The 21,605-nt window shown below is 36.1% G+C and overlaps 2 protein-coding genes across 3 annotated transcripts; both read left to right on the top strand.

The window, feature by feature from the left end:
- The first annotated feature begins 302 nt into the window (after positions 1-302).
- LOC140829892 (protein FAR1-RELATED SEQUENCE 5-like) lies at positions 303-3,859 on the top strand. Its single transcript, XM_073193178.1, is given in 6 exon segments — positions 303-436; positions 1,044-1,505; positions 1,507-3,317; positions 3,413-3,477; positions 3,552-3,611; positions 3,699-3,859. Coding segments are annotated over 4 exon segments (2,244 nt in total). The 5' UTR covers positions 303-436; positions 1,044-1,157; the 3' UTR covers positions 3,572-3,611; positions 3,699-3,859.
- Positions 3,860-5,642: 1,783 nt separating this feature from the next.
- Positions 5,643-21,379, top strand: LOC140829003 (sister chromatid cohesion protein PDS5 homolog A-like). Of its 2 annotated transcripts, none has more exons than XM_073191933.1 (33): positions 5,643-5,873; positions 7,582-7,785; positions 7,867-8,048; positions 9,085-9,211; positions 9,295-9,513; positions 9,748-9,964; positions 10,039-10,184; positions 10,280-10,425; positions 10,745-10,894; positions 11,009-11,057; positions 11,159-11,350; positions 11,457-11,639; positions 12,205-12,359; positions 12,439-12,565; positions 12,706-12,855; positions 12,938-12,997; positions 13,076-13,212; positions 13,340-13,457; positions 13,574-13,705; positions 13,832-14,031; positions 15,560-15,716; positions 15,882-16,028; positions 16,956-17,036; positions 17,109-17,735; positions 17,823-17,927; positions 18,504-18,571; positions 19,119-19,170; positions 19,284-19,370; positions 19,479-19,516; positions 19,982-20,044; positions 20,126-20,280; positions 20,534-20,895; positions 20,988-21,379. In XM_073191933.1, the coding sequence occupies exons 1-33, from the start codon at positions 5,778-5,780 to the stop codon at positions 21,018-21,020; spliced, it is 4,965 nt and encodes a 1,654-aa protein (XP_073048034.1). In that variant the 5' UTR covers positions 5,643-5,777; the 3' UTR covers positions 21,021-21,379. The 2 variants fall into 2 exon arrangements, with proteins under 2 accessions (XP_073048034.1, XP_073048033.1); XM_073191932.1 differs by having other exon boundaries at positions 11,009-11,093.
- Positions 21,380-21,605: the final 226 nt, after the last annotated feature.

The raw sequence follows: 21,605 nt of genomic DNA, 5'->3' as shown, positions 1-21,605 counted from the left end.
TATATATATATATATATATATATATATATATATATATATATATATATATATATATATATATATATATATATATATATATATATATATATATATGCCCGAGAGTTGATAGCCTGCACCCAAGGGGTGCAGGGTCTTCTTGGGCGCCTGCACAGCTGGCGGCCACCTGTACTAGCTTTTAATTTTTTTTTTTTAAAAAAAGCGCCCACCTGTGCACTCTTTTAATTTTAATTTTTTTTAAAAAAAATTAAATAATTTATTTAATTAATAGAATCACAACCAGGCTCAGAAGCCATTATCCACGCTCAGAATCACAACTCACGCTCGGAAGCTTTAATTGAGCGCAAAATTGGAGATCTCTTCTATTTTTCGGTTAATTTACGGAGTGAGGTGATTTGGTCGCTTACAAGATGAATTAGCTTTTCGGTGAAAGTTTGAGGTGATTGTATGATTAATATCCTACTGTTTATTTACTAAGATCAATCGTAGTTGAATTTTGTCAGGGTTTAAGCCTCCTGTTTATTTACCTTATGATGTACATTTTCTTTCTGGGATGATGTTTCGGTTTGTTCTCCAACGTGTTGTCTTTTTTCTTGATTTATTTTGAGCTTGAATTAATTGATTCGATGTTTTTTAAGAAACTATTTTCTGCCTGAACAGCTATAGCGACGGTCCATTGGTTTCTGTTATTTGGGTTTCTCTGGAATTTTGAAACCCAAGTATAGCTGGATTGCTGGAATTTTGTGATATTATGAATTTTTGATAAATAACATTGCTGGAATTGTGTGAATGACATTAGCTACTTTGTTATCATTTTGTAATGTGTGAATGAGCCCATCTACTTTGTGCTAATTGAGTAAATGTGTAATGTGTGAATGAGAGTATCTACTCTGTAAACTTTTGTGTTTACCAATTGCAAGCTACTGTAAAGAGTAGCTACATTCACATAACCCACCTACGCCCAAACATAACCCACCTATTAATACAATTGTGCCACTGTTTTAAGGTTTCCGGTATATTGATATTATTTTTGCTTATCTTTGAAGGTTATTTTGAAGCACATGGTCTTGTTTGCAAAGCTGCTGTTGAGATAGCATTGTATATTTGAGACGCCCCGTTTAGGCTTTAGAGTTGGAAAATTTAACTAAGTCCTTTTGGAAATGGATCAATATAGTGGAGATGAACAATCGTACATCCCCCAAGTCGGTGATGATCAGAAACCCCAGATTGGTATGAGATTCGATTCGTTAGAGGATGCATTCTCATTCTACAACCAATATGCCCGAGAATCCGGTTTTAGCGCGAGAATGAGTAATAGCAAGAAAAGTAAGAAAACGAACGAAATTATATGGAAGAAATTTGTATGCTTTAAAGAAGGGCATACAGATGATATTCGATGGAGCAAACAGACAAAAAATGATCAACCAAGAAAAGAAAGAGCCCGTGGTGAGACTAGAACCGGATGTTTGTCCGAGATTTCAGTTGTCAAGGAACAAACAGGTCCAGGTTGGGTTGTCAGTACCTTCATTGAAAGTCATAATCATCCATTATCGACTCCGTCAAAGGTGCATTTGTTACGCTCGCATCGTGGTATTTCTGCATCAAAAAATGTTGAGTCAACAATTTGCAGAAGCCAATGTGCCAACTTGTCAACAAATGAGATTATTTGAGATAGAGTCTGGAGGGCCTGAAAATGTAGGTTTCATAGAAAGAGATATGAGAAACTACGAGCAAAGTGTTAGGGATGAGCATAAGGGTATTGATGCAGAAACATTGGTCGATTTCTTCGAATCTGAGAAAGCAAAGAATTCATTGTTCTTTTTTGTTTATGAGACTGACTCGGACAACAGATTTACCAGGTGTTTTTGGACTGATCATGTGTCAAGAAGGGCATACACTGCTTTTGGTGACGTAGTTGTGTTTGATACTACATACAACACCAACAAATATGGGATGATTTTCGCACCATTTGTTGGAGTTAATCATCATCATCAGACCATTCTTTTTGGTTGTGGATTGTTGAGTGACGAAAAAACAGATTCTTTTGTTTGGTTGCTTAATAAATTCCTAGAAGCCATGTGTCAAGGTGCCCCAAACTTGATTATCACTGACCAAGATCCTGCTCTGACGAAAGCCATATCACAAGTTTTTCCTCAAACAACACACCGATATTGTTTGTGGCATATACTGAACAAATTCTTTGAGAAATTAAACCCAGTGACTTTCCGTGATCACTACGAAAGCATAAGGAAAGCCATTCTACATTCCTCCACAGATGAGGAATTTGACACTTCCTGGGAAGCTGCTATGTATAATGCTAACTTGGAACAACATGATTGGCTGTCGTTGATGTTTGAGTTGCGACATAAATGGGTACCAGCATATTTTAATCATGTATTTTCTGCGGGTATGTCAAGTAGCCAGCGGTCCGAAAGTTCACATGCTTTTTTCAAGAGATATATATCTAGCAAGAACTCATTGATGGATTTTATCATTCGTTTCAATAAGGCACTTCGGCAACAAAGATACAATGAGTTAGTTGCAGATCATATCGATATGAATGAGCGTCCCAAGCTACAGTCCAAATGGCCAATGGAATCTCAGATGGTGACGGTTTACACGAAAAAGAAATGGTTGGAGTTTCAAGAAGAAATGAGTCAGAGTCATGGTTATTACGTGCAAACAGAATCTGTGGGAAATGAGTTTGGGATTTACAAGGTGATGAATTTTCAAGCTTCTTCGTCTTCGAAACCAAGAGTGCTTACACATGTCATACAAGGGGATGATATATTGTGCAGTTGTATGAAATTTCAGTTTGAGGGCATTCCATGCAGGCATATGTTAGCATATTTTCGTATAAACCAAGTCTTTCATTTGCCTGATAAATATATACTGAAACGTTGGACGCAAGCTGCAAAGAATGTAGAATTTTTTCCTACAGATGAGCAAAATGTGGTTGAAGCTCCAGAAAGATGTTTGATGTCAAGACATTTGAGGTTATCCTATAAAGCTTCTGCATTAGTTGATATTGCATCATTGACTGTTGAGGGAACAAATTTCTTGAATGCACAGTTTGATTATATTGGCAACAAAATGAAAGATTTGAATATGACTACAACAGTAAGCGGTGGAAGTCAATGTAGAAGAGCCACAGATAGGGCTATTGGTATCGTTGTTCCTCAAAAAATTAGAACAAAGGGATGTGGGAAGAGATTAAAGTCATCAAAGGAGAAGGCAACCACACAGGGAAGAAAATGTCGTGGGTGTGGACGCCGAGGTGTGCAGCATGACAAGCGTAACTGTCCAAATTTGCAAGACGGGTATGTGTTTATCACCAATGTATATTTTATTATTTTTGTATATATGTGGTTAATCATCAAAATTAATATATGGTGGCATACTCAACGTTCTTCAGGTCAAATATTAATAATAAAAACGAAGAAGAAAGCTCAGATGACGAAGATTTTGGATCGATACATGGTAATTTAAATCTCTAAATATATGTTGTTAATCATCAACATTTTTTTTATTAATAACTGTTTCGAATTTTATAGGTTCTAACAACTGGATTTGATAAAGGTTATTATTTTATCAAGTTGAATATGTGCGATGGGGTAACCATTTTATAGTGCTTTATCAAATATTTATGTTGATAGTGTTAATGTAACAAAACACCTGAAATTTGTTCTTGTTCTTGGCAGGATTCATGAGACTTCTAAGAACACGTCAAACCTCTGTCGTGGATTCGAGCTTTGAGGTCTCTGTCACCATGAGAAAGATCCTCTGCTTAATTCAAGAATTTGCATTGTAGAATTTTCAAATTCAATATGATAACCATTCTCTGTCAAGAAATCTTGATGTTTTAATTTTCCTGCTGCCATATTGGTTTAATGTGAATCAGCAGAAGCATTATGAACTAGATGGAGGAGGCTATGTATATACTCTGCCCACAAGCATTGCCTGATTTCATTGTGCTTTGTTTTTAAAATTGGTTTTCCCTTGTGTATATTGAAAAGAGTAAATTGCAATAAAGAGAACGTTTTTGAAATACAATCTCATAAAGCTTGACACAATAAAACAAGAGAATGTCGTAGAAATACAATCTCATAAAGCTTGACACAATAAAGTTTTTGAATTGCAAAACAATCATCTGTCATATAATATCTTCACCAAAACATTACAACGGTTGCAACTACTGTCAATAAATTACAATTATTTATCTAATCATCTTTATTCAATTTTAGTGCTTTCAAATTTTCTTGTATCACCTCCAAGCACTTCAATATTTCATCTAATTTTTCAGTCTGGGATACTTCGCCTCTTGAACTTGAACCTGCACTTGAACTTTCGTTTATTGTATTTTGGGAGGACGTCGACGTAGATTGTTTCACCGATGCGGCATTGTAAGCTTTCTCGGCCTCCTCTCTGGTTCTGAATGATTGGTGGACAGCACCCTTATACCCGATAACATTAGAGCTTGCTTCTGCCCACGTGTCATAAATGCCAGATTTACGCCCAACAAATACGACGTATGTTTTGCCCTACATTGTAACGCAAAATGTTTCAAAAACGGAGAATGTGAATACAAATAAACTAAACCAAAAATTATATTATTCAATTCTTGACCAAGAATCAAAGTAGACAATGACAATAAAGACTAGTTGGATTTTTTCATGGTCCTCCACCACTGGGGGTTGCTCATTCTGAACAACTAAAAAAATACACAATATGGAACAAGCAAAATTGGGTGCCAACAGTGGAAAAATGCTCAAGAATCCCTGCATAGTCTCGACAAGAGCAATGTTGCTTCAATGAATGAAATAGTTAGGTTAGTACAAATCCCAATATTCAAGCTTTAAGAGAAATCTCGATTATACAAACTGGATTTTAAGAGAAATCTCGATTTTACTTCTGCTGCAAATTGTTGAAATCACAGAATTACATTCAAACTCATAACAGAAATATGAAACCACATAATTACATTCAAATTGTTGCCATCCGAACATCAATTACAAACTAACAAACTCATTCCAAATTTCAATAGTTGTATAATGTTTGAAAAAAGAATTCGAAAAAATGCAGAATACCATGGGCTGTCGCGTTCGGCGTTCCCCTTTTCTGGCGTCGGCAAATGGTGGAGCTCTCACGTTCGGCGTTGGCCTCGGATTTCCGGTGGAGTGACCCGAACAGGGTTGGTGAATCGGCCACAAAGATTAAGGCGGCGATGTGTTTGGGTTGGGAAAGGCTTTTTCTGAGAAGGGCTTTTTCTGAGAAGAGGGATACAAGAATATTAATATAAATATCCACAAAAAAGTTAAAAACTAAAATAAAAAAATAAAAAAATCCAGGTTGAAATGCCACATGGGCTGTCGCTCACGGGTTGGTGAGCAGCGTATCAATTTCGTATATATAGATTCGTATGTGATTAACCTCAAGCTATATGTAATTAATTTTACTGTCACTGTAATAATCATTTCTTTAGGATTCACGAGAAACAAATTAAAAATAAAGGTTATATGATTTTTTTTAAGAGAGAGAGAGAGAAAAGGCGAAGTCGAAAGTGAAAATAACATAAATTAGAAGGTGGAAATTGCAAAAAGCCTCAAAATTAAATATATCGACTTTAACTGTGGGTTGAGCAACCCCTGAAGGACAGCTCTTTTCACTTGTTAGAAACGTCCCAAAAAAAAGCCCCAATTCACACACACAGCAGAACACACTAAAAAAACGCAGTGAATCCTGCTAATCGAGACTCCTAGGTGTGAGCAATTTTGAGTTCCATGACTCCAAAGCAGCTGCAACAGCAGCTGAGAGAGCTGGGTGCGAAGCTGGAAAATCCTCCAGCTTCTAAAGACGCTCTCATTAAGGTCTTGAAGGTAAAAAAAAAAATTTCTTTTTTGCAATTTAAATTCCTCGGTTGCATTTGAATTATGGTGGACGCATGTTTTTTTATGTGGTTTTTGGCGTGTTCGGTGATGAGTTATATTTGTGTATTTATGTTTGTTTCATTTTGAAAGTTTAAGGCTTGGTGAAATTGGTAGCGTATTAGGGTTCCTTCGGGGAACTATTCAGCTTAATTTTTCGTGGTGGGGTGTATTTCAAATTTGAAATTTCTGTCGTGTAGTGGTCATCCATTCTTGTATGCCCATTAGGTCAACTTGCAGGTGCATGCTGGTGTTTTGATAGAGTCTGTCTCGGTGATTGTTGGGGTTCAGTCACGTTTGTTCATAGGGTTTGAATCTGAGCGTTTTGTTTCTCTCATTTTCTTTTGTCCTTGTTCTTTTTGGGTGGTGGTGGTGGATGGGAGCAGAAAGTTTGAATTTTTTTCTTAAAGTCTCAAAATAACCGTGAGAATTAGGTTTTCAGGGGACTGAAGTCAGAAAGCTTCATCTTTGCAAAAACATTAAGTTTGAATAATATTACCAGTAGTAAATCTTCTTATTTTGGGCTAGATTTTACTAGTAATTTTTATATATGTCTTTGTTTTATTCAGAGACTTTTAAAACACGTGACTGTGTACAAGTAAAGTCACTGGATTCTGCATTTATTCTCTTCAAGACTGCCTTCCCAAATTTTTCTGCGCGGTGCGAACATATGTGCATTTATCCGAAACTGTGGAGAATATGAACACTTCTGTATAGAAGCATACTTATAGCTAGTGTTGTACGAACACCTTTTTTGTTTGAAAGGAAAAAAATCTTTGCCTTTTGTAGTTTATCTAATTAAATGAAGTGGACACCTATGCTGGTTACTGACAGTTGATTTTAGTGAATGTTTGTGTACAAATAACGTAGTGTTGGTTCTCATATAATTAATTCAGTGTTTGTTATTGCATTTTGAGTCATAGAAATTCCCGATGAATGGATAGGAGGTAAAACAATCAAGCATGGTGTTTGATTGTTTAGTTAAACTGCAATATCATATATCAACTTGCAGCCTTAAAGTTTAGTGCTTCACTCCCTGCGGAAAAATAATAATAATGAAATGGACAGAGTAAAAGTCTTGTAGAATGGCAAGTCTTGTATTTCATGAAAGCCTCATGTGACCCTATTCCAGTATTTTATTTAGGAAATTGGTATGGTTTAGTGTGGACAATGAACGAGACGTCTTTATAATTTAGCATAGTTATCGAGATATGTTGGGCTTTTATAATCAAGTATTCAAGTGTCTCAAGAATATTTTGAGCTATCATCTGTGGTCATATGTCTTGTTACACACTCATTTTTGTTATCCCCTTCCACAAGTCTATTTTTTCAGTGAAATTCTGTATCATTGCTCTAGTTGGCATAGTGACTTCTAACTTCTGAAATTTTGATTTTTTAATTTCCTATCCGTGGCTACACTTTTGAACCGGAGATGTCCACTCATCCTTGTATTCTGTATATATATTTAAAAAGATAAATTTGATTATTACCTTTGGTTTTGCATGCCCCACAAATTTGGTTTCACAAACTTAAAATTTTACTTGACTCTGATGGACTTTAACTGGAAGTGTTTTGTGTCAGTTGTGTGGATTAAGTTATTTGCACTCTCAACTGATTGCGTTGCATAATAACAATACAACTGTCTCTCCTTCACATGCAGCAAGGTGCATCATGTCTTTCTGAACTAGATCAGTCACCACCAAAGCCTGTAATGGAGTCTATGGATGCTTTTTTAACTTCTATTGCCAAGCCAGAACTTATAAAGCATCAAGATCGAGAGGTTAAGTTATTTGTAGCTGTATGTATCTGTGAAATAACTCGAATTACTGCACCAGAGGCTCCTTATGATGATGATGTTCTAAAGGTACATCTTACTTAAAATAATGAGCGAGTAGAGCTATCAACTTGAGGATATTTTTATCGATTGCTCTTTAATCTATTACAGGATATTTTTGAGTTGATTGTGGGTACTTTCAGTGGCTTAAATGATATAAATGGCCCATCATTTGGAAGGAGAGTAGTAATTCTTGAAACATTGGCAAGATATAGATCCTGTGTCGTGATGCTGGATCTTGAATGTGATGATCTTGTAAATGAGATGTTCAATACTTTCTTCAAAGTTACTAGGTACGGTCCATTTGATATTGAGATCTCTATCAGCAGTCAAATCATGTCTATTCACGTGGCTCTTACCAGCTTATTATTTCTATATGAATGTCGATCCATTTCAGACAATGCATGTTATGTTTTTCAGATATTACATACCTGTGCACAAAATGAGATGCGCCTCTTGATTGTTTGTTAACTTTCTTTCTTCATTGATAGATGCACCTACCTTGATTTATCATATAAAAGTTTTCAGTTTAAATGCTGAATATTTTGAAAAATATGTTCCATTTCAGACAAAGTATGTTATGTTTTTTGAATGTTTCATTCCTGTGCACAAAATGAAATGCTGTGCCTCTTGATTGTTTTGTTAACTTTCTGTGTTCATTGATAGATGCGCCTACCTTGATTGTCATAGAAAAGTTTTCAGTAGCTGAACATTTTGAAAAACATGTTGATTTATGGTACAATCTACTTGTTGTCTGCAAAGACCTGAGCGGGGATGAGAGAAGGTGTTAATTAATTTATATCTGTTTCATAACTTTGTAACTATCGCGGATCACTCATCCGCTTTCTACTGTAATCTGTAACTTCTAAGTATATTAATAAAATCTAGTTTTTCATCAAAAAAAAAAAATTTATATCTGTTTCATTGTGTGTCATAACTACTGGTTAAATGAATTAAAATAACATTCTGGACATTTTATTTGGATGTTCACTGCCTCGGGGTTTGGGATGGATGTGTGGGAGATCTAAAGATATCCTTTTCATTGCAAAGTTCTCAAACCTGTTGTAAAAGCAGAAAGAGAATATATGATGCTCTCAAAATTATACAGTGCACTTAACCTTAGATCATAGTTTGAAATTTTATTGCTAAAAAAATGAATGCATTTGACCTTCACAGCGTGAATTCAACTTTAAACATTGCTATACAGAATTTGATTTTTGAAAATTTTCATTAAAACAAAGTTGCAACTTTTGAGATAATTATGTGGATGCTTTATGATGGCTTTACGATGCGTTTTGACTTAAGGATGTGTTTTCTCTCCGCATGCAGTGACGAGCATCCTGTGAATGCTTTGACTTCAATGCAGACAATTATGGAGGTTCTCTTTGAAGAAAGTGAGGATGTGCCCGAGAATCTTTTACTTATTATACTGTCCGCTTTAGGCCCGAACAAGGAGGTAATTATGTTTTTTCCTCACAGAAAGTTCACCAATTTGAATGCCTTTTCAAAAAGAGTTAAAATTTGGAACATTTTTGCTAGAACATAAGCTCAGCCGCGAGGAGGCTTGCTATGAATGTCATAGAGCATTGTGCTGGAAAATTGGAACCTGGCATAAAGCAGTTTCTTATTTCTTCAATGTCTGGCGACAAGAAGTTCCTGAATTCTGAGATTAATTATCATGGAGTACTCTATGATGTTTACCGTTGTGCTCCTCAAATCTTATCCGGAGTTGTTCCTTATCTTACTGGAGAGCTTCTGGTAATAATACTGGAATTCGTTTGTACTTTTACCCTGTTCTATATTGGCGAATAAAATGTTCAGAATGCAATGGCTCGTCAGATTATGTTTTTCTTTCTGAATTTGAGGACATGCCATCTGTATTATTGTTTTAGAATAAGCATCAGTGACTAATAATTGTGATGGGTATCTGTTTTTAGAGTTATTTTCATAGATCTTCTACATGTCATTGTTGGATATGTTTGACATCTACAGAGTGATCAACTGGACGTTCGTTTGAAAGCAGTGGGATTAGTGGGCGACCTCTTTACTCTGCCAGGATCTACTATTTCTGAGTCGTTCCAGCCTGTGTTTTTGGAGTTTTTGAAAAGGATGACTGATAGAGTGGTGGAGATTAGAATGTCTGTCCTTGAGCATGTCAAGACTTTTCTTCTCGAAAATCCTTCACGAGTCGAAGCTCCTCAAATAATATGTAAGGAATTTTGTTAGCTGTTGCCAATTATGTAATTTTGTGGTATTTAATCCTTGCTATTCTATATTTTCCAGCTGCACTCAGTGATCGATTGTTGGATTATGATGAAAATGTTCGTAAACAAGTTGTCTGTGTTGTTTGTGATGTGGCATGTCGTGCCCTATCATCTATTCCAGTTGAAACTATCAAGCTGGTAGCAGAACGCCTTCGAGATAAATCTGTATGTGTGATTAATTTTTATGTCCATCCTTTTGGTGGTTCAGTTTTTGCCACTGCATTTCTCATTTTTCAATTATTTTTGCTATACATGTGCAGATTCTGGTAAAAAGATATACTCTAGAGAGGTTAGCTGACATCTACAGAGCATCTTGCATTGACAAGTCCAGTGACTCAACAAAGAATGTTGAGTATGATTGGATTTTTGGGAAAGTATTGAGATGCTTTTATGATAAAGATTTTAGGTAACTTGCTGGTTTGTGGTTGCAGTGGATTTAGGTTTTTGTTAATTGATAGTAAGTGTATAAAGGGCCCGAATAAAAGTTTTCAAATAAATTACCATGTTCAGTGATCAACTCCTTATGAATGAACTATAACGTTTGTTATTTTAACAACCGTCTCCACGGCACCATCTTATGATAAATCATGGAGTTGCTATTTAGATTCGGACTACTGAAGGAAACGTGGGTACATAGGCTAGATGATATACCAGGCGGCTGATAATTGTTGCCTTGCAGATTTTCTATTTTTATGTCATGCTGACTGTCCTAATCTTTCTTGCAGGTCAGATATAGTTGAACCGATCCTATCTCTTTCCTTGTTCCCAGATGATTTTTCCATTAAAGATAAGGTGTTAAATTGGATAAGGATCTTCTCTGGATTTGACAAAGTTGAGGTCAAGGCTCTGGAGAAGATTTTGGAGCAGAAACAAAGGTCTGCCCTAAGTCCCTTTGTTTTTTTAGGCTTTTGTGGTTAAACATTAGATTGTGTTAAAATCTCCATGAAATATTAGCTGGTGGCTTCATGGAATTATTAATTGTGTTGTAGATTGCAGCAAGAGATGCAGAAGTACATATCCCTTAGACCGTCGTCTCAGGTTTCCGATAATGAGTTATCCTTATCTGATTTCTCGGTTAGTAATATTGTCGAAGGTCTTTGGTAAAGAATATTAAATATTTACTTATATTTTATATTTAGGAAGGTGATGTGACGGAGCTTCAAAAAAAGGTCATGTTCTGTTTCCGTGTTATGTCCCGCTATTTCATCGATCCAGCAAAGGCAGAGGAGAATTTTCAGCTTCTCGACCAATTAAAAGATTCCAACATATGGAAAAATTTGACACAGCTTCTTGATCCGAACATTGACTGGCTTCAAGCCTGTAGTTCACGGGTGAGATATTTTCTGATGTTGAAATCATTTTTTAAAATGGATTTAACATATAAATGTTTGCAAACCAATGTGTGAGGGCTTCTCTGGCTTTTTCAATCCCACACAGGATGATTTACTGGGCATCCTTGGCCCAAAGCATCGGCTTTACGAATTTCTGGGCAGTCTTTCTTTGAAATGTTCGTGTTTACTTTTCAACAAGGATCATGTTAGAGAAATCCTTCTGGAGGCTGGTGTACAAAAATCGTCTGGGAGTAATGAGTTGACTTTGGCCTGCATGACGATACTAGTGGTACGATTCATTATGATGATTCTGTGTGTGAGTATATAGATATTAAATGTTTCATGATACAATGATGTTTACACTTTGGTATATCTTTCAGGCTAATTAGATAGGGGGACAGAAAATGGCATGTGTACCCATACCTAATTTGCACTATCATTATCAAGTCCTGAACCAGTACACATGAGTCTGCATCAAGTAGATTGCAAGGACCATCTCCATTCAGTTGCTTATCCACGTGTTACATTGAAATTGCTTAAAACTCTTCATGCTTAAATATTCTATATATCTCTCATGCTCGTGTTGGTTTGTTGGCTGGCAGCAAACCACAAAATAAACTATTCGTGTTCATTTTAGATGAAATTCTTATAGATACTACTCTTTGATTTCTGTTCTGGCTTGAAACTCATTATGAATCTCTTTTATAACCAATGTCCAAGGGAAAAATTAACTATGTTTTTTTAAGTCCACTGCCGAAGGAAAATATTTTTACATCGGTATTTTATGCTTCTTACTCCAAACTATTTTTGTAACTTCGGATCTTGAAATGCTTTTTTTATGATGCCATGATTAGATTCTTGCACGTTTTTGTCCTTCAATGCTTGCTGGAATAGAAGAAGATTTGGTACATCTTCTCGAGGATGACAATGAAATAATAAAGGAAGGTACTTTGCATATTCTTGCAAAGGCTGGGGGAACTATCCGTGAACAGCTGGGAGTTTCGTCAAGGTCTGAATCATACCATGTGTCCGGCATCGATCTTCATTTTATTTTGTGTTTTTTTTAAATGATGCACTTCTGTTTATAGGTCATTGGACCTTATTCTTGAGCGCATATGCATTGAGGGTAGCCGAAGGCAAGCCAAATATGCTGTCCATGCCCTGGCATCGATAACAAAAGATGATGGGCTCATGTCACTTTCTGTTCTTTACAAGGTTTCCATTTACTTGCGTTAGTCTATTATCCTGTCCTGTTTCCATCTGCCTTCTCTATTTTAGTTTATGCTGTTATTTTTTGCATGTGATTTTTGGTAAATATTGATGGTTCAGTCTGTGGTTTTGGGTCAAATAAATAGAGGCTGGTTGATATGCTTGAAGATAAGTCGCATTTACCTGCTGTACTCCAGTCTCTTGGGTGCATAGCTCAAGCTGCTATGCCAGTGTTCGAAACAAGAGAGAGGGAAGTTGAAAAGTTCATTAAGGAAAACATTCTGGAGTGCAGCCAAGTATGCCTTTTCAGATAAGAATTTCACATGCGATATTCTCTTTTATTTTAAGAATATAATGTAAGATGTCCACCTCTCTCAGGTAGCAGGAGACCAGGCAAATGATTCTTGGGATGGTAGAAGCGAACTTTGTTCCTTGAAGGTCTTTTTTCCATGTTATTGTCTTTCAGCAGTTAAATATTGTTCATATCGCTCACACATTCGTTGGAATCGTGTATAGATTTTTGGGGTTAAAGCTTTGGTCAAGAGCTATTTGCCCGTCAAAGATCCTCACCTTCGTTCTGGTATTGATGACCTTGTTCTAATCCTCAAGAATATACTCACATTTGGTGAATACTCAAGGGATATTAAATCAAGGTAATTAGGCAGTATAGCGTATAAGAATTTTTATACGGAGGTGGTGGTCCTGCAATTTTACTCTTTCTAACCTAGGATTTCTTAAAAACTTCTAGTTGATATTGGGTTTTTTTTTTCTGCAATGCAGTTTGGTTGAGATGGCGCATCTGAAGCTTGCTGCGGCAAAAGCTGTGCTTCGCCTATCAAAACACTGGGAGCATAAAATTCCTGTTGATGTCTTTTATCTGACATTGAGAACATCGGAGGTGAAGTATTTGCATGGAATATTTGGTTTCATGTGGATTACTTTCCTAGTTGCTGCTACCTTGAAGCAGTTCATTGAGATTTTTTTTCTCATTCCTTCAGTCGTCGGTGTTTGTAGGATGGTTTTCCTGAGGTAAAGAGACTACTTCTCAACAAGGTTCATCAATATGTGAGAGACAGAATTTTAGATCCCAAGTATGCATGTGCCTTCCTGCTTGATTTTACTTCCCAGCAGTCTGATTTGGAAGAGGTATGTGCAGTTTCAATGTTTCATGTTTATTGTGTTTTTTAATCTATGTAGATACATAAATATGAACCTGCACCTTAGCACATCACGTCGTGAAATCATTTAATGGAATTCTCATATGTATGGCAGAACAAACGCAATTTGAATGATATCATTCAGATGTGTTGGCAAAGCAGAGCACGCCAAATTCTCTCACAGACCGATGGATTATCTTCACAATATTATCCAGAATACATTCTTCCATATGTGGTCCATTCCCTTGCTCATCATCCTACATTTCCTAATGTTGATGAATGCAAAGATGTCAAAGAATTTGAACTTTTGTACAGGTATTTTTGGATTGACATTAATGATTTTTAATGATGGTTTGTCAATCTTTTCGCATTAGAAGTGAGCTAGTGGTTTTCGTGCTGAAATTTCTACCTCTTTCTATGGCTGCTGCATTGCTATTGACTCTTTTTCTTTGATTTTTCCCTTGTGGATTCACATTGATTTTTAAATCCATTATAGATTTATGAATCTGATAAGTCCATGTGAACTCATGTGTTGAGGTATTTAGAACGTAACATTTTTTAAAAATCATCAAATGGGTCTTTGTGAACTTTTGTTTCGGTATTTTTGGATTTAAGAGTATAATCACTTGCAAGCTAATGCCAATACTTTTAGCTGACATTATTATTAGCTTCTCGTATGTGTCGTAAGATTTTGTATGGCATTTGATTAACGATTATTTGATATGGGACTACAAAACCATTGGAACCCAATGGCCGTAGATAAAAACAATAGTTGAGATTTATTTTACTTTTTCGTGATAGAATGACGTATTACATGATTTAGATACAATCCATTGTGGTCAGGTTGTTATATCAAATTAGAAACAGATGTATTTTGTGATTATTTTCACTCTTAAAAGCAACTTTTACAGCCTTATGGCAAATGCAGAGGATTCTAAAAGGTGATTCTGACAGCGTAGTGCCGGTTTCTGTGGGCCTTTCGATTTCCAACAACATTTGGTTGGTTGTAAACATAAAGTCACCCCATAGACAATAATTAACTTTGAAAGATATAGAACTTTCAATTGTCGATATTGTAAAATGCTTATGTAGATTATTTAGATAACTTACTAGGGTCGACCTTGATAAGTTGTACTCTATTTGATGGAAGAGTGAAAGTGACTGTAAAATAAATAATTTGCTACTTGGAACGATAAGGTGTAGTGATCCCTTCTACCTCTGTGAGAAAAAGGATGTTGGAGAGAATTTGAGGTGCACTGCTGCTGTTGAAATTTCAAAATACCAAAATTGGCTTCTTATACCCAAATTTCCAAAAAGCAAATACCCATAAAATTATATGATATGCCTTGTGGTTTGCATGTGTGGAACTGTGGATAGTTGTGAAAAGTGTCTTCTATCATGCCTAGGGCTAAGAGTAGTGAGGTATTCCTTATATTGTTATTGTTATTGTTGTTGTTGTTGTTATTTTCCGATGATATTACTATAGGAATATGGTCGAAGTAGTTACAAAATAAATGCATGTGAAAGTTATGCTATTCAGGACCTTACTAAATATAGCAAGTATGCATCCATTAATTGTATGACATGCACTTGGCTTCAATCCAAGTACACATTTGGCTAAACCACAGATGATCTTAATTCTACTGTTCACTTTGCACATTCATAATGTTTGTTTACTGAAAGAAATTAATTCATATTCTCATGGAAATGCATGAGACGTATGCGATAAGAATCAATGCTTGTCCCGTTAACTTGCAGTAATAACAAGACTGTGACATACTTGCATTGTTATGGTTGTGAGTGGAGTTCTACATGCATTTTGTTCATATTTTATCTGTTTCAGGCAGCTATATTTGTTCCTGTCTATGCTGGTGCATGGAGAGGGAGATGGTAAGTCTGAAGTCAGTATCAGCAAGGACAAGGAGAGCACCTCATTGTTGAATTCAATTTTTCTACAAATCAAGTGCTCTGAGGATGCTTTTGATTCAACTAAATCCAAGGTTCGCTATCAAGAATTATGGAGTTTTTCTTTTAATGCTGTAACTGACAAAAGAAAATTGAGAGTCAAATTATAAAAATAAAACGAGAAGCATGCTTTGGTGAGAATGCTTGCGAGGTTTATTTTTGTTCTAATGCTAGTTATAATTTGACATTATATGTTACAGAACTTGTATGCTTTATGCGATCTCGGAATGTCAATTATCAAGAGGTTAGCTTCAAAAGAAATAGATCCTCAAAACTCAAGTGCTTCAGTGACCCTACCTCCCACGCTTTATAAATTGGTCGAGAAGAAAGAAGACGGTGACTCACTGGTATGTGTAATTAAACTCTCTTTTCTATACTTGTAATCCCCCATAATGAGCTTAATGAATATTAAATGATTAACGTTTCCTTCTCCATACTAGGATATATTTAGATCTGAAGCAAGTTTTGTTTTAGTGAAATTTCTCTTTCAGTCACCATACTGGGTTAAGATTGCTTTCCTATGTTCTTAATAGTAGTAATTTGGAGCAACAACGATCTAGTTAGGTTTATGCTAACAACCAAAGCTCTAAATTTTTTTTATGTTGCTTGTGTGCTCCTAAGTTTTGCTAACAAGTGTCATCTACTACTTTTCCATTGAGTCGTCAAGTGAAATTACCAGCTTGAATTTTTCTCTCCATGTTTAGTTTTATTTTGGGCATTTGGTACTCCTCTAAGTCTCTGCATGAAAGTCTGATTTTCAGCTCATTTATAATGTAAATATTGAATAGTTAAGCTGTTATCATGTGGTGTGCTGCCTTGATTCTCTCTTGTGCATGAGTTGCTTGTTTTACCAACAGCATTACAAGGTCTGAAATTTGTTAGTTTTCTGGAAGTATTATGTAGAAACGGTGATGTTGTTACTGATATATTTTGAGGTTTCTTCATTTCTGAGATATCCAGAGGAACACACAATTCAGGCCTCCTTGAGGATGTATATGTTTCAAGAGGTTATATTATATCGAAGATCATTAAAACGATTTGCGGTTGTTGAAGTGGAGAACTTCTAAGGATAATTTGAAAGCATTAATTCGAGTGGAATCCATTATACCTATAACAGTAGAAAATGTGCACTTAAGTCACATTCAGGAATGTGATTATTAGGAGTCATGACCTTTTCAAGTGCTCTTCCCATTGGTGAATGTTGTTTTTATTTATTTACACCGACTTGGTGAAAATTTAGCTTTATGATGATCTCTCATGCTATTGTGTGCTAGGTTGGTGAAATGAAGACTTGGTTGGCTGAGGAGAGTGTATTGGCTCACTTTGAATCAATCAAACTGGAAGCTAATGGAATTGTAAGAGTTCTATGCAGTGGTTTAACAGACTGTATCTTTTTCATTTAACTAAAGTAAGTCTTTCAACTTCAGATTAACTCAGAAATTGCTGAGGATGATATCATGAAGGACAGTGACAGTGAGGGCAGTGAAATGCCTTTGGGCAAGTTGATGAAACGTCTGAAGGCCAAAATAGCAAAGACGAGAAAAGAGGTGAAGAGTGAGTCTTCACCTGCCGAAGCAGCAAAAGGGAGTAATTTTGATATCCTGAAGATGGTTGAGGAAATAAATTCTGATATTGGTACAAGTAGCAAGTTGGAATCAAGCAATGGACATGAATATGTTAACAAAAAGAGAAGTGGCCTAAAGCTTCAAAAGAGGAAATCAATGTTAGGTGAAACAGCCAATGTTCCTGTCCCTAAACGTCGGAGATCATCATCTGCTCAAGCTCACAAGTCTCGTTCAGCAATCACTTCAAAAGATTCCAAGGGGCATACTGACGGAAATCAGGAAGAGATTGTTAACGTCTCAAACAAAATTGATAAGGAACTTCCAAGTAGCTCAGAAGATCATTCTATGCAAGAAAAAACTTCTGAACCTCCAGAATCAGAGTTGTTAGTTGCTTGTATAAAAAATAAACCAAGCTCTGTGTCGAAGCAGAAAAGTAAACGAACCTACGAAGATGATGAGGCATTTGATAAATCCAGTGTTGATGCAAAAGTAAGCACTACACTGATGAATTTTCTAGAATGCATGATACTTCATGATTATTATTTCTTCATCTCACTTTTCCTTAATATGCTGCAGAAGCCTAAGAAAGTCACAGATTCTTCTAGCCCACTCCGAACTAATTATTCCAAGCTGGGATCAGTGAAGAAGCAAAAAGAAAAAAGTGTCACAGTATTACAAAAGGTTGCTTTGTCCTATCTTCTGTGCTTTTTCTTGTAAGATGATTTATGTGTGAATGCAGGCATGTTATGTTTCCAACCTTGCTCCTACTTTAATGTTATAATTTACTGGTACTCTAAAATAGAGTATGTATGAGATATGAAACTTAGCACATGCACCAATGAGTGATGGGAAACACATTTAATCGATCAAATGCCCAGCATGCTTTCTTATGTGAAGCATTAAGTTAATCTGTTTCTCATATCGTAGTTCAGCCTGGGCTGTCTTTTAAGGAAGCCAGTTTCCCCCACGCTCACGGCTCGACTGGCTTGCCGGTGGTACTGGGAATTCTCCCGCTACCTGGTCAAAGACTTGGTTGAATTTTCAGAATCCTAGGATCCACGACTGTATTGAACTTGACTTTTTTTGAATCAATGGTGTATATGGATGATAAATCTTTTCTTTTCCCAAATATATTTCTGAGAATTTTTACGTTTCTTACTGCATCTGTTAAAAGAAATCATAACTTCTGTTTAACTTATCTACTTAATCTGGTTTCTGCTTTGTTCTGCCTGGTTTCTGCTTTGTTCTGCAATCCAGGACAACCGAAGTTCCATGGATGATTTAATTGGTTGCACAATAAAAGTTTGGTGGCCAATGGATAAGCAGTAAGTTCTTGATTTTGTTTGTTTCTATGATCTACATTTCACGATTGTGTTTCCAGAGATGAGGGAATTGGGATGTCATTCTTTTGGTGAGCATCAGAACATTCTCCATGTAATATTAACACTCCTGAAGTGTTTCCTCAGAATCAGTCTGCATATTAATCCTCTTCAAATTTGATAGAATACTATTAGCACCAAGCCTTATTAAACCTCATTGGCTTATAGCACCACTGACCTTCATTTATAACAAAGAAATTGAGGAGGAATTGGGCACATCATTTTCTTTGCAGTTTATCATTCTATGGCTGCATGATCATCTGCCAGGTTCAGTAACATGATTTACCGGCACTTATCCAAATATGAACTTCTATGTAATTTTTTTTTACCTCTGCTCCACTTTATGTGATAGCCTTCACCCATCAAGAGTGAGTCGGCATAAACTTGACGGTCTATTGTCAAAGTTTCATGTTGGTTGAATAGATTTTCCATTAAGCACTTTTAAGTTCAATCCTAAAATTGTTCCTGACGTTGTCCTTATGACTTTTAATAGGTTTTACGAAGGTATTGTGAAATCTTTTGATTCGGAGAAAAAGAAACACGTGGTAAGTTGCATTTTGAGTGCCTCGTTATCTTGTACCGATTGTAGATTTATTTTCCTGTTTTCTTGCTAGAATATCATGACAATTCTTCTTTTTTTGATCATTTTGGTTTGAAGATTTTATACGAGGATGGAGATGTGGAAGTTCTTAGATTAGACAAGGAACGTTGGGAACTTGTTGATAATGGCAAAAAAGTTGACAAGGTCTAACAATCTTCTAACTATTTTTTCCTATGAGAATTCTTCAATTATTGATTCTGTCAAGTAAACCTTCTTGCGCAAAACTAACAATGTCTTCAACATCATGTGCAGCGATCTAGTTCATCAAAGAGTTTTCATCCTAAAGGAGCGTAAGTGTTGCCATCATAATTTTATGGACATTGATGCTTTTGTAATGCACATTCAATGGTCCATCTCCCCCTCTCCATCAATATCTGTTTATAACTGTTTGACTTTAAACGTTTGTGTTCTGGGGAAATTTGTTGCGACTACGAATAACAATAGCTGAAGTTCAAGTTGCCCTCAGTGGATTTTGAGCCACCCTTATGTCCATCTTGCCCCACAGATCCAAGAGCACTGCAGGATTTTAGTTCTATATTTATTTTAAAACACAGTTACTGATGCATAAGAAACTGAGCGTTTGTTGAGCATCTTTCTAGCCATGGAATTAGGAATCAGAAAGCCTCTTACACATTTTTTCGGTCATGTTTGTTTAGTTGATCATTTGTATACATACATCTTTGAGCGTGCTTACTGTTTATTATGCTGCAAGAGGCTAGATACTTGGATGTGTTCTCAGTTTGTTTGCTTTGCAGATCATCTGGGAAGAAAAGCAAAGCTACAGGAAGCATAAAACTGGAGAAAAAGGCTGAAGAAAAGTAAGTTGGTTTTCTCTATCCAGCAGTCTAAAAATACTTCTTTGTTTTGTCATTAGATTATGTAATTCTATGGATTTGCAGATCTCCATCATCTCAAGTCAGAGGGAAAAGAACTCCACGCAAAAGTCCAAAGCAAAAGACTTTGTTAAAGATCAAATCTTCTATGGGAAGTGGGGGAAGCCCAGATGTTACAAATCTGGAATTTACCAAACCGTCCATGATTGAATCAGATTCAGGTGAAGAATCAAACTGTTTGCCGATTGTATATTCAAAAGTTTAGCAAAACCAATTTTGTAATATTTGACGGTTCCTTTTGGTGAATACTTGATTTTATATCACTTGTTTCGCTATGATACCTAGATTAAATAACTGTCCCTTTACCAATACAGGTCTTCTTGTTGTGCATTTTGCTTATTTTTCTCAGTTAAGTTTTTACAGGTTTGACCTTCTCTATTGCCTTTTTCTTCCTGTTGTTTCAAAACTTTTTAGAGCAGGAGCAGAATGAAAAATCTGTTAAGATTTTAGCCGCGGAGAAGCCGTCTAACAAGGATAATAAACAGCTCGAAGATGGTGAGAAGGGTTCGCGTGATGCAGAAGAGTCCAAAGTGGAAGAAAATGATTCTGAAGACACTCAGAGTGATCGTATTGGTGGATCTCGTCTCGATGCTGATGGATCTGATCATGAAGCAGTTTCTTCTTCAGACGTGAAGCATCTAGATAAGATCAAAGAACAATCTGCGCAAGAAGATGAAGAAACGGACACCATGGATGGCCCTGAACTCACAGATGAAGCTGACAAGAAATCACCTACTTCTCTTGCTGATGCCGAGCTTTCTGATGATGAGACTCTGGTGCTCCTCAACTTCAGCTCTATGCTCTGAGCGTCATACATTTTTTTCTGTAATGACCCTTGTATTCTAATCTTCTTTTGTTTTGAATGCAGAGTACGTGGAAACAGCGTGCTGGAAAAAAATAAGGCCATGCAGATAATAGTTAACCTGCTTCTGCAATTCAGTATTCATTATGCAGTAGGTAAATTGACTTTAAGAGATGACGCTGCTGAACCGGTGACAGATATAAATTTACTCGCAATTTCTTTGCTGTAGATTAAAACACACCATAGACGTTCAGGTTATAGGATAGAAGTTTTCATTCCTAGAGCACTTTGTCTGCAGTTGGTTATGGCAATTGAGTTTATGTATTTGTAACTTGTGAGATCTGTGTACATCAAAAGATCGTGGTACCTTAGTCGTCTATGTAGCTTAGTTTCCTGATTGAATGTAAATCCAAAATTCATCAAAATTAGGTTATTTCCAAGTATTTGAGAATCATTTATTCTGGTATATCATAAGCTCAGACCTGTTTTGTACTGTGTTTTAATAAATCAGCTTTTCTTTCTTCTTTTCCAAACGACATTTAAAACAGTGTTTTGATGTTTGTGTGAGCATTTAGCGTATAACATGAAATTGTAAATTTCAGAGAAGCTGAATATTAAAGTGACGACTATTCAAACCTGTCCTAGATATTTTTAGGACTTGAGTCGAACATTTAAATAAGTTGG

This window comes from Primulina eburnea, chromosome 4 (genome assembly GCF_022965805.1).
Source record: "Primulina eburnea isolate SZY01 chromosome 4, ASM2296580v1, whole genome shotgun sequence".
Taxonomy (NCBI): domain Eukaryota; kingdom Viridiplantae; phylum Streptophyta; class Magnoliopsida; order Lamiales; family Gesneriaceae; genus Primulina; species Primulina eburnea.
This window is presented reverse-complemented; position numbering and strand designations above follow the sequence as displayed.